Genomic DNA, 12,998 nt, shown 5'->3' with positions numbered 1-12,998 from the left:
TGAATTGCTAGCTGGATTAGAATTTTGCCACTGTATTTTGGCTGCGGTGCTGACAGTGCAGAATTTAATCCAGCTAGCAATCCAGCAAAAATTCAAGCATCGTGTGTCGCAGACTTTATATTTTTAATATACTTATTCCACATATACGAATTCTTCACTTACATTTTAACTAATGTATGTGGAAATGCGGCGTCTGATATAATGGTTACATTAATGTCCTGCAGAATTAAACTCGGCTTAGCTAAGTTCCTTCTCTCTTATTTACATTGTAAATAATAAAGGAATGGAAGTAACTTGTCATTCGTAACAATGAAGTTACAGTTACAAGTTACTTTTTTGATAACTTTACTGGCAACTGCGTTACTTTTTTTTTTAGTAATGCATAGCGCTTGAAACTAGAAAGCTCCTAGGCTTTGTCAATTTTTAAAAAATAGCGGAAAGTTATTTCTTCAAGTAACAGTAACTGTGTCGAGTTACTTATAAAAATCAGTACGTAGTTAAAATAACTTGTTACTTATTCTACTCGATAACAAACAATTGTAACTTGTTATTTTTAAAAAGTAACTTTTCATTTGCCTGATAATAACTACGCTATAATTTAAAAGGATGTAGCAATTTACCGCGCCAGGCTTAATTTATGTTACTATATATAACTTTAGACTTACAATTAGGGACATTGCCATTTATTATATACACGATTCGGTATGACACATTGCTAACATGTGAGAAATGAATTAAAACAAATTTAACCTTTAATTAACCGCGCGGGATTATCGCAACAAGTAATTTTATTTAACGACGTGATTATTTTTGCGTGACTAATTAAAGGTAATTTCAACGAATTTAACTTCTCGTATTATTAGAGAAAATATGAATGTCACGTCCGCATCGTCATAATCTTGTTATTATATATTATACTATTACTATATATTATAGAATAAATAGAGAGAGATTAGTTTTGTCTGTCTCGAGTAAGAGCTCGTTTATGCGATACGGCGATATTTTTTGACTGTACCGATAGTTTCACCAAATCGGTGCCATTATATTATACGTCCATTCTCCTGTATACTCAATTAATTTTTCTTCCATCATTCTATCAACTTTTTCGCAAAACGGATGTGAATTCTCATTATTTATTGATACCCTTGCCGCCGTCGTAAAATAATTAATAGAAAATATTAGATACATACAATTCAGCAAGTCAGAGATCTCGTTTGTATCGGATACTTATGTGTCAATTGAGGAGAGATGAACTGAAACTTTTTAATATTTCCGAATGTCAATATTTATATCTCTTTTTCTGCTGATTCCCTTATATTCTTATATTCTCTATAATTTTATAAACATTCAACTTCTTTTATTCTCTATCGCAGGTCTTCCTTCTATATTAAGCACTCATATTAAACTCAAGTTAAATTGAACTGAAGTTCTGCATTTATATCTTCCATTGCGTAATAACAATATATACAAGCACAAAATTATATTAGGTGTTGGAATTAATTCGTAGCGTTTTTTAATGAAAGAATGTTATTTATTTCACATGAGCATTAAAAAATACATTAATGAAAGTACTTCCCATCACTTGTAAAACGCTACGAATTAATTCCAACACCTAATACATCGTAGAGTAGTTGAGTACGTTTGGTCAAATTGCTGACTGCGAGGTACTACGCTCTATGATAGTAAAGCTGACGACCAACTCGATTGTTTTACCGAATCATGTACACGGTTTGCAATGACAAAATCAAATGTCATTTTCGACCAATTTGATAATTTTCCCACATACATTTTTACACAACAGCGTTATCACGTGTAACACGTACATAATATAAATGTATTGTCATTGCAGAGCACAGCAAAAAAAAAATCGATTCGGCAAACGATCGTATCCTGTTATCGAGCTCTAGTACAATTCAAAGTACATACAATCGTACTAATTTCAATTCCCGATTCACAATACACCATATTACAAGCAATAATCTTCATTTTTCTTCGGTGTCAATCATCGTACTTGATCACCACGCTTCTTCTCATGAGAAGGGTCGCTTCGCGTTACCTCAGTTCAACGTAGCGAAAATAGTCAACCGTCCAAGTCGCCAACGTGCACCGAGTTTTCCACCTGGCCGTGTTCTTTGGCCGATAGAGAGAGAAAAATTATACAGAGAAGAGAAAGAAAGGGAGGGAGAGAGAGAGGGGAGTGAGAGAGAGAGAGAGAGAGAGAGAGAAAATCGGATAAAGTTTCTTCTTTGTGACGTGAACAGCCGGGAATGAAGGGGCACGAAGGGAAAGAGGCATCCCTTCCATCCTCCTTCTCTCTCTCTCTCTCTCTCTCTCTCTCTCTCTCTCTCTCTCTCTTTATGTAGGTTAGGTTAACCAGGTCGATCGGCCTACGTTCTCTCGTACCATATCCTGCATCACCTCAACTTCCCCCTATTCATCGTCATAATTTCTTTTACATCCTCATCCCCCGTTGTTGCTCTCTAATTAATATTGGATTTATCTATATATAACATAAAGTTTAAGTTCCAATTGTGTTATACTCAAATCATTATGACAATTTATCAATGTTTTATTAATTGATTTATTATAATGGGTATTATAAAATATCAATCGAACGCTATTAGAAGGTAGGAATATTACCATTAAACAGTTAATTAAGCGGTGTGATAGGCTTTTTTAGTTTCTATGTACATCATAACAGTGCATATATGATATTCAATTAGATTTTCACAAAGTTAATCGAAATTTTCACACATGAATCCAAACGTGCTGGACGAAGTCTTTTAGAACCCCTAAGCCCTCTCAAATGCGTTCCTGTATGCACTCAACGACCTAATCGCTCGACTTCCATCATTCGCAATTCCGAGAGATATTCTGTCGCGATGTTATTTTCATCGCCCTAACGATCGGTCTCGATATTAATCCGTCGATTAATCGTCGCCACCTATGGAAGTTAATTGCCAGATTTGTCACGTTCGACGTGCTCTCGTGTAGATCGCCATCCGGCGAAATCGAATCGTCATGAAAGTGCTCGAACGAGGGAAGTTCATATTTGAAAAATGAACCAAGTCGCTTCCGGCGAGCATGCTGGCACGCTCATCGAAACCGACAAAAGCTCGAAAATATGTACAATCAGATATCCATGAATACTGAATCCACCAACCTGTAATATTATAGTTGTATCATCTCTTCTCTCTCTCTCTCTCTCCATAAAGTTCTGCTTTCGAAAACGATTTACGAGTTGCAATTGGAATAAAATACAATTTTGTAGTATTTTTTTAAATACAATACTTAATTATACGATGCAGAGAATTAGCTTGCATATTAATAAATATTCTTTAGTTATGACAAAAATATAGTTATAGTTATGTTTTTAAAATCATGAAGAAACGGTAATAAATTTCATCGTAGGAAAATATTGTATATTAAATTTATATGTTGTATTATTGTGATACATGAACTGTTGACGTGGCGTAAAAAAAAATCTTATGAAGGAGAAATGAATATTATAAAAAGAATTAAGTTAAAAATTTTGTTCTATTCTCGTCATTATATGAAACCTATTCTGCAATAATTTAAAATTATTCATTTTTTGAGGACAGCATTATATAGTCGCTTTTTATATAATTTTGAGAGAGTAGAAATTTTAATGAATGCATATAACTCACGTACATTGTTTCAATATTTGCGAAATTACAATATGGGGATTTATAGCTTGGCGTTTCAGCGTTACTTTTCATTGATGAATTTCTTAACCAAAATTTTGCAATATCAATTCTGAATAATTAACTTATTCAGTATTATCAATGATTTCTGTATAATTATTCAGGATATATTATTTTATTTCGGGACATATTTATATTATTTGCGTTACATTATACAACATATTTATGTATTGAATTTCCTCTCCTCCGCCGACTTTACTTCAGACCCTTCAGACCACGCATTTATCGTATAACGCGATGTAAAGCGGGCTTAGCGATGAGAAATCCGTCATTCTCGTGCAGCGTTATCAGAGAAATGTGGTCGTATCGTAGATAATTAATCGATGCGTTTACTCGGACTCCACCGTCGAAGTGAGAGGAAGTGCGACTGTGTGCCTGTATTTATATAGCATTACACTCCATGCGATCGTAATATCCGGAAAAGCTAATTCACCGTTTATATGACAAATAACGCTGAAAATATTTCCACGCTTTTCACTAGAGGTATATTTAACGAGTATCCAATATAGGACACAAAGCTGGACGTCAACCGTCAACGAGAAAGTATAGCGCTGTCTGTTAACTCTGTAAAATAGTTAACACGAGGATTAATTCTTTGTGGCGTAAAATAATTTTGACGAAAATATAATTGCCTGACGGATTGAAGCGTGTGTTCGCACAGGAAACGTGTCGTTCTTTTTTTTTTTCGTCGAATTTTGCACAATAAATGATTCGAGATCCTATCGACAGTTAAAAAAGTTTTTATAAAACAATAGCCATAAATGTATAGCCGTAATTATCCTGGCTATACATTTTTGAAAGTTCGTGTTAAAAAGATTAAGTTTCCATATTGTTACGACGAAATGGTGAGCGTTTTATTTTTCCTTCGATGCCGTCAAACTTTTGTCCGACATAATAACTAATCTGCATTGCGTGCAATCTTGTATAAAGCTCTCGTAAAATATGTTACTTATTAATGCAAAACTCATATTCTTCGTTCCGCAAAAATATGCATGTAACTGTTCATGCAAATCATCTTATCGGAGCTATCTATATGATTTTTATGGGGAGAGGGAGAGGATTAAACTTATATATGTATTTGCATCTGCATACATGTCGCTTGCTCGTCACCAGTATCTCTTAAGAGAAGAAATGACAATAAATCCGATTCATGATTTCGAAAATTGGGCCTACGATTCTCTTTTACTTCGAGTACAAATTTGCGAACATCTTAGTTCTCCATTCTCATAGAGGGTTGATAGATAGAGCCTTTTTCCTTCAATTTATGAGCATAATACGTTCCACCATACTTGATTTATGAGCGCAATTTTTTCCTTTAGGCACGTGTCATCGCGCTCACAGACAATTCCGTCCTCTCAATACTTTCAACATGTGAATAGCATCGAATGGGACCGAAATTAAACTAAAAACCGAACTCATTCAACCGAAACTTACGTAAAATGTAAACGCGTTCGTAAAGTACAAACATGTTCCCCTTTGTATCCCTTCGTCTCTCGCCACGCCTCACTCGATCCCTTTGTGCTCCTTTTACAGACGTTCGGAATTTTACGAAAAGGGTGGGAGAGAGAGAGAGAGAGAGAGAGAGAGAGCTGACGAAAGCGCAAGAACCTTTTGCAACAAAGAAACGAGACTTCGTGTACAGAGGTTGTTGTGTGATACGTGTATAAGGTAATAGAAGTTCACATGGATAACTTACTGCACGATAAATGACTATGTCCCAAGTTAGCTGCAAACTATTATAATTTTACAACTTCTTCGCTTGTTAAATCATAAAATGCATATTTTTATAAGAATAGATCTCGTCGCATTCTATAGATGATCCTACACGGTCAATAATACTGTCAGTATTAACAATATTGACAATAATATTGATCATATATGGTAATATTGTATATAATAATATACATATATTACGATAGTTTATAAAAATCCTAAAAAATCATCGTCGGAAGTTACGTAACAAAAATATATATAATAGTAATTAGAAGTATTTCGTGAATTTAACCTAATCGAAAAAGAATCTCAGAGAATCTACACATATCAAATTTAAATTACTATTCATCGTGCATTCGCGTGTCTAATGTGTTTACTTTATTCAAAAGCGTGACAATGCGAGAGCTCATTAATAAAAACTTTTTGCCACTACACACGTTACTACTTCCGATATATGATAAACACTAACGTCACGTCGAATCGCGTGTATAGTAATTGATCTTAATCTAAAATGAAAATTGCCATGACAGTTTGATGTTGTCTCGCACTGATATGAGAATTTGCATTTTACTGCACTCAAGATACGGTATTGCGATTCTTGTGTATCGTTTAGTATGCATAAGCTTTAGTATTTGTTCATCGCGCACATCTTGAATTCATCAACCAAGCAAGCCTCCGAGGCTTACCATTAAATCGCAGAGATCACTTCGATTTACGGCTCGATTCTTCCAAGCAGTATCGGAAAATAATTATTTTCATGATGATTAGTAGTTGATTAATAGCTATCTATCATCTTAAGGATGAATAAAACATAAACGACTTTCCATACTACTAAATACCTATGTCATCGATAAATAAAATGTAAACGATAGGAAACACCTAGTCAATATACATTTTAATAGAAACATCAATATAAAATTGTCTAAAAACAAGGTGTCAATGAATAATTTATGACTAAAATAATCACTAGTAATATGAATTAAAATAGTCAATTAAGTTAAAATTTATTATATAGTAAATTAAAATAATCACTTATTAATCAAATCTAATTGTAAAATCATTAATAATTAATCGATAATTACATAATGAAAAATTATTGACTTATTTTATTGCACATTGATATTTTCTAATAAAAAATATTTTTATATGTATTAAGTTTTTTCATCGAAAAATTATTCTTATACGCAATCGTAAAAAAAACTTATCAGAATAATGTGAATTATTAATATGAATTTAAAATGAGAGTTATATTGAGTAATTTTAATTCTCTCTCTCTCTCCCTCCCTCTTTCTCTCTCTCTTCTACACGGCTAAAATAAATTGTACGATATGGCTAATGTTGTAAAACTTATTATTATAACTAATAAATGTGAATTTTATTACAAAATTATTAATCTTTAAAAAATATAGTATTAATTTAAATTGATAAAAAGCTTATCCTTTTACTGACGAATAATTAATGACGAACGATTTAATCGTGATGTGTGATTACCTTAATTTTGATTATTTTTATTGCCATTGTCATTGTTTAATGATCATCCTACGATTATACTATTGATTGTTCAATGATCATTAATTGAATGATTTAGCAAATTTGTATTTGCGATAGTGATTGAGTTTATTACACTTTGCCGAACTTTGTGTCTCTAGATAAGATAAAGAAAGTAAACGGGGTGTGATAAAGAGGAGAATCGGAGGGTTGTGTGTCTAAGGGCGGAGGAAATGTGCAATGGTGAATGTGGTGGTTGATAAATTGCGCGGGACACAATCAGCGGCACGAGGCAACAGATCCGTGAATCTCTCGACTCCTCCGCAAACGATCATTCCCGTGGCGAGCGGAGGGCGGCTTTTGAATATCCTGCTGAAGGATTTTAAGGAGAACGTGATTTCTAAGGGAAGAAGGCACCACGCGAAAGGGTGGAGCAAAAAGGCGGCGCGGGGAACAGAGGTGAAAAATCGGAAGCAATAAAAGATTCTCGTGACGGAGGGGCTTCGCACGGCCCTGGCGCGACTGCGGCATTGTACCCCTGCGGGGGGCTCGCTGCCGAACACACCGAATCCACCGTCCACCCCGGAACACAAGTCCCAAGTAAGAGCGAATAACAAATACGTAATATAATAATTCCTCGATTTTACTATTCTATCCTGTAAAATTTATTTTGAATTTTTTGTTCAATAACACTGATTGAAGAGGCTCATTTACGATCAATCGTTGCTTATTGTGCAACATGATTGATCATGAATGGGATCGATTAACAATTTGTGCAAATGTTGTGAAATTAAAATTAAAAATCTGATTTTTAGTGCTTATTTATTTTTCGTTAGTAGAGACGTTGCACAAATTTGTCAGTTGCAACCCGACAAAGTACGTATTGTAATATATATTTGCGTGATTAGTATTATTATTATTATTATTATTATTATTATTATTATTATACAATTAAATTTTGCATGACAAAATGTTAACTTGTGTGAAATTTTATTTCTTGTCTTGCGCAATATTATATTGCTCAATTACTTTTGCGCAAGATGATTGATCGAAAATAGATCTCTTTACAAGGTTTCTGTTTCTCCACACCTGATTCTTGTATTTTTAGCTGTTGTGAAAGAATATAAGATTAGAAAAGTTCTCTCATTCACGGATTTTGAAAAATCAAAGACTTTATTTTGAAAAATTTTTATAAATTTAATCAATTTATAACGTTTTCTTTCACTTTACGGAGTGAAATATATAAGAATCCATTTAGATATTAAGAAAGAGGAACTTTATCGATGTAATTTTTTAACATTAAATATTGCCAATAAATTTTTTTATTTCAATACATCATTCAAAATTGGACATAAACGATAAAAAGGGCTCTTGTAACGTCATATTTATTTACATATATTTAAAAAAATATTCAAATTTCTTGTAACTATACATATACTGAAAAAGTTTCGTTGCATTAATTAGAATTCTCACAGATTCAATTAGAAAAGTACAAAGCAGTCATTTATAGTTAACATTTTTTTTATAGTTGTATTTATTATATTAATCTATCAAACGTTCTAATAGAGATAAGTAAAAATTTATTTACGATAATCAGAATTTTAATTCATACGATCAGAATTGGTTTTGTTTATACTTCTTATTGGTACAACAGAACGTTCTTCTTAATGTTTATACTTATATTACATATAGTACACATATATTGCATAATTACATAAGAAATTCAAATCTAAAAATACATACATCTATAAGAAGAACAATAATACCTTAATCTCTTGATTGATTGAACCTTCAAGTGGTGACCATCTTTTTGATATCACTAGTGGTGATGTCAATTTGACGTATCCTTAAATGGAGATATATTTCACTAATATTAAATATCTATTATTATGATTATTTGTTATTTGCTGGATGATTTTATTATCTAATATTTTACAAATAAAATATAATTTTTATTAATGTATGTATTAATGTATTACAATAATATTGCATATTTTATTTGTAAATATGAAGTGTTTTTTTTTTTAGAATCTGAATCATTTTTATATCGCTATTATATAATATTTTGTAGTAAAAAAAAAAAAGAGAAATAGTGATGGAAAAATTAAATACTGATACATACCTATTGAATGCAAAAATATAACGATATCACTAGTAGGGAAGAATTATAAGTTTTTTACCATCGAAACGTTGATCGCAAACAGATTCCGCGGTATCAGTTACAATAAATTTTTAATTGAACGATAGAAATGGAAAAAAATATACGAAATACAATTAATTTTCGCAGTCGGATGAGAACTAATAAACTGCAACTAATAATATGCACTACTGTAACTGTTGACATCTTTTTGGTACCCGCAGCATTCCTCGCTCTATGCAGTTCATTAGTGATACGAATCAAATTGTCGTCACGTCACCACTAATGATATCAATTTGACGTACGTCATCAATTGAAAATTATATAATATTTTATTATTTTTAACTTCCAAATCGCTTCCAAATCGTTCCATTTCTGTACCTACTTAATTTCAAACAACATTTATATTAATGTATGCACTTGATAAATAATAAATTAAATTTAAGTCAAATTTAACACATTTTCTTGAATTAGATTGTATTACTTCATTATGTAATTAATGACATATTATGAGTAGAAGCAATGGCAAGTGTGATAAGCTATAGAAACGATTAAAAATAATACTAATTCGGTATAATTTGACATTATGAAATTAACAATTTATTACCTGTCAACAAACAAAATATTGATTAAAATTTATTGTTTATAGTATAACCATAATCATTCTTGAGTGAACTCAGATAAGGAAAATCACGACGAAAAGAAATAAAAAATTATAAAAAATTCTTCTTTCTCGCATTGAACGAATTATCGAATTTCGATGGAGATCGTCTCGATGGATTGATTACGTACCGCGTGACGAATGACGGGTGACGAACGAGGGTCGTGCGCGAATTTGTAATCCGAACTGTTGCAGGGGTGTTCGAGGAATCGCGAGTCGGCAATCAGATGTGGCAGTTTGGGGAGTAGCGCGTGTGATACAGGGGATACATCGCAGTCGCAGCCATCGCGGGGACAGCATGGAGCCGACGGCGGCGGCGGCGGCGGCGGCAGGGACAGCGATCTTCTGTCGTCCGCGATCCGGCGGTTCAATTTTAAATCGGCCGGCGGCAGCCGTAGCTGTCGCACAGTGCCAAAAGTCGTGGTCATGGGCTCCAGCACGGCATCCGAGACCACGATCAACACGAGCACAGATAGCGCCAACACTATGCTCACCATGGTAGGTAGGATAATAGTTAATATATTACATATAGTTATCCTCCTTTTATCAAACAGCGTTGGCGGCATTGCACGTGACGCGATGCAAATTTGACCGGACGTGGGTGGTACATGTAACATCAACATATTATAAATAGGTACTGCAAAATGCTCATGATTTGTGTGTATACAAGAGCATATTGCCGATATTATTCCAATATACGTTATTATTTATGTAATTAAAAATTAAAATTAAAATTGGAATTTGAATCAAAGTTAAAATCCGAGATTAAAGTTAAATTTGTGTCTATCGCCGCAAAATCGAGATTTGAATTAAGCTCGCCTATTTATATTTAATAAATATATATTATAAAATATATATTATATCGTTATTATGCGACTTCATAAGACTTGAATATATACCTATAAAGCGATGTTAATCATTATATTATTAATATTAACATTAATAGTAAATTACATTATATGTATATTATACTTTTACAAAGCAATGTAAAGTCAAACACAAGTTTCAGTTACGAGTCTCGTAAGCATTAAATATTATTCAATGATAATTAGGTGCGATATTAAATGGTAATTAGGTATGTTAATTGATGAAGTGCCCTATATGATGTTGCATCGCAGCAATCAATCGAAGAAAGTTAGTAAATTATGCGCCGATCAACGAAACGTTTCCATATTTCCTGTTTAATGAATCCATACTGAAAAAAGTACAAGTGTTTTTTTGCATTGCGTTGGGATTTAATAGACACCTTTGCGTGTTTAGTATTCATAGTATTTCAGATCGTAGTTAAGCATGAAAACCAACGTGCAAGTCATATTTTTCCGCCCGAAGGCATGGTATTTAAAATTAATTTTAAATGAATTAATAAACACGCCCGAATTAAATGAACATTATTATGAAAATCAGATATTTTTCCTTATAAGGCGCAATCGAAAGAAGTGATTAATGCGTTTGGATTCGTGAAGTAATGAACAATAAATATCTTCGAGGAAATTTGATATATCATTTTAGATTATCAATCACTTTGAAGATATTCATTCATTACTTTATAACTCAAACTCGGACACGTCAATCAATTTCTGAAATGATAGATGCTTAATAAATAAGAAAGAAAATCCGATTTCACGCGAAAAAAAATCTTAAACGTTGCACGCGGTGTAATTGGTATTTTTAACATTTCCTTAGAAGAATAATCGATGTATATGTATGCATGGTAATTCAGATGAACGATGTACGTATCGTTTATGAAAAAATGAATCGAAAAGTTCTCTATCATTTTATAATGATATCATTTTTATAATGATTTATGGTTCACAATAGTTAAATATTAATTTTTAAAAATTGCCAAATAAGGCGGGTAAAATCAATGTATATTACAACATTAAGATGTCTTTCCAAGTTCTTTATGAAATACTCAAAGATATTTTTTAAAAAAACTCTTAAAGATATCCTAAAGTTATAAGTTTTATACGTTGATTTTAGACATTATGCTTATTGAAAAACTAAAAAAAAAATTGCGAAAACTGTAAAAGAGGACTTTTCGATACAGTTTAGTCCGTTCTATCTACACAAGAGCGTTTTGTCAAAAATTGCGGGATGCTCTATATTAGCATACGCTGAAATATACAATAATAAACACACGAATAAAATTCTCGCGATTGACTGCGAGCGATATCGTGTTTTGCGATATTGTCATTTGAAAAAAAAAATGGCACACGAAATAATTCTTATCGATTATAAAATATATCAAGACAAATAATTCAGCATTCGTTGGCTGCACGATTTCTTTCCATTCCTTTCCATTCATTTATATTCCAGGTAACGACGACAGACGGGGAACAGCCGGACGACAGCTTCGATCTGATCGACGTGCCGGCTGAAATGTCGCCTCCCACTACTGCTCCGTCGCAATCATCCATCCCTCCCGTTGGTCATCGGGGACATTCCGATGATACGCTCGGGGGCAACAATAATTCGTCGCCGACGTCGCCCACGTCACCGATCTCTGTCGCGGCGCCGATCGCGGCGAATCAAACTACACCGCCATTGCCGCTTCCATCGTCGCCCATGACTCCGCTTTGCGCCTTCGATGGGACCGAAATCGCCGGGCCCTCGAACCGTTGTATGCGCATGAAACTCGATTCAGGTCAACAGGATGGTAACAATAAGACGACCACCGGTACCTCTATCAATCAGGGTCACAACGCGAGCAATAGCGAGGGTACGGCGACTCTTCCATCACTCACGTCGATAGTTCCCACGCACCATGAAACCAGATTTACCTTCGGCGGCAGCGGCAGAACCCCGCCTCTTCCAGATCTCAGAGCCGCGGATTTCTTTAGGTAAATTCAACTGACTTTTTTAACTGAATAAAGATCCCAGCGAAACGCGATTAGACGAGGAACAGCGAATAACAGTACTGTAGAGAATACATTTTATACTAACATAGATTTTATTTTTTTTAATTTCGTTTCATAGCCGAATTGAAGAAGCCGAATGAGAAAATTGTCGATCGATGTTACAGTGTAATAAAATTTACTCGAAATTTAGAAAGTAAAATCAGAAGTATTGAGATGTCTAAAGAGTACTGTATGAAACGTTCAGGCTCCCCTGTGCTAAGCTAAAGATAAGAATTTTAGAAAGATTTAGGAAAGAGAACGAAAAATATATTAGTACTACAGAATTATATCTATAGTCTGTCAGTTATATTTCCCTTTTTTCGATTTTATATCGCTATCTCGTGCAATAATTTCCAGATTAAAGATCTCCATCTCTG

At 33.5% G+C, this 12,998-nt stretch overlaps 1 protein-coding gene across 14 annotated transcripts in view; it reads left to right on the top strand.

The window, feature by feature from the left end:
- The window catches only part of LOC105147836 (GTP-binding protein RAD), a 67,871-nt gene that overhangs the window by 13,833 nt on the left and 41,040 nt on the right, over positions 1–12,998 (top strand). For 11 of the 14 annotated variants that reach the window (XR_015546496.1, XM_087410701.1, XM_087410702.1 and 8 more), the window contains 3 exons: positions 7,088–7,526; positions 9,920–10,222; positions 12,041–12,564. Coding sequence is in view for 13 of the 14 variants with exons in the window: in XM_087410701.1 (XP_087266827.1) it covers positions 10,151–10,222; positions 12,041–12,564 (596 nt within the window). In the remaining variant the exon portion in view is untranslated. Of the gene's footprint in view, positions 1–5,258; positions 5,394–7,087; positions 7,527–9,919; positions 10,223–12,040; positions 12,565–12,998 lie in introns of all 14 variants that reach the window. The other 3 variants (XM_087410699.1, XM_087410697.1, XM_087410694.1) reach the window with 1 other exon arrangement.

Source organism: Acromyrmex echinatior, chromosome 10 (assembly GCF_024713525.1).
Source record: "Acromyrmex echinatior isolate Ae372 chromosome 10, ASM2471352v2, whole genome shotgun sequence".
Lineage (NCBI taxonomy): Eukaryota > Metazoa > Arthropoda > Insecta > Hymenoptera > Formicidae > Acromyrmex > Acromyrmex echinatior.
This window is presented reverse-complemented; position numbering and strand designations above follow the sequence as displayed.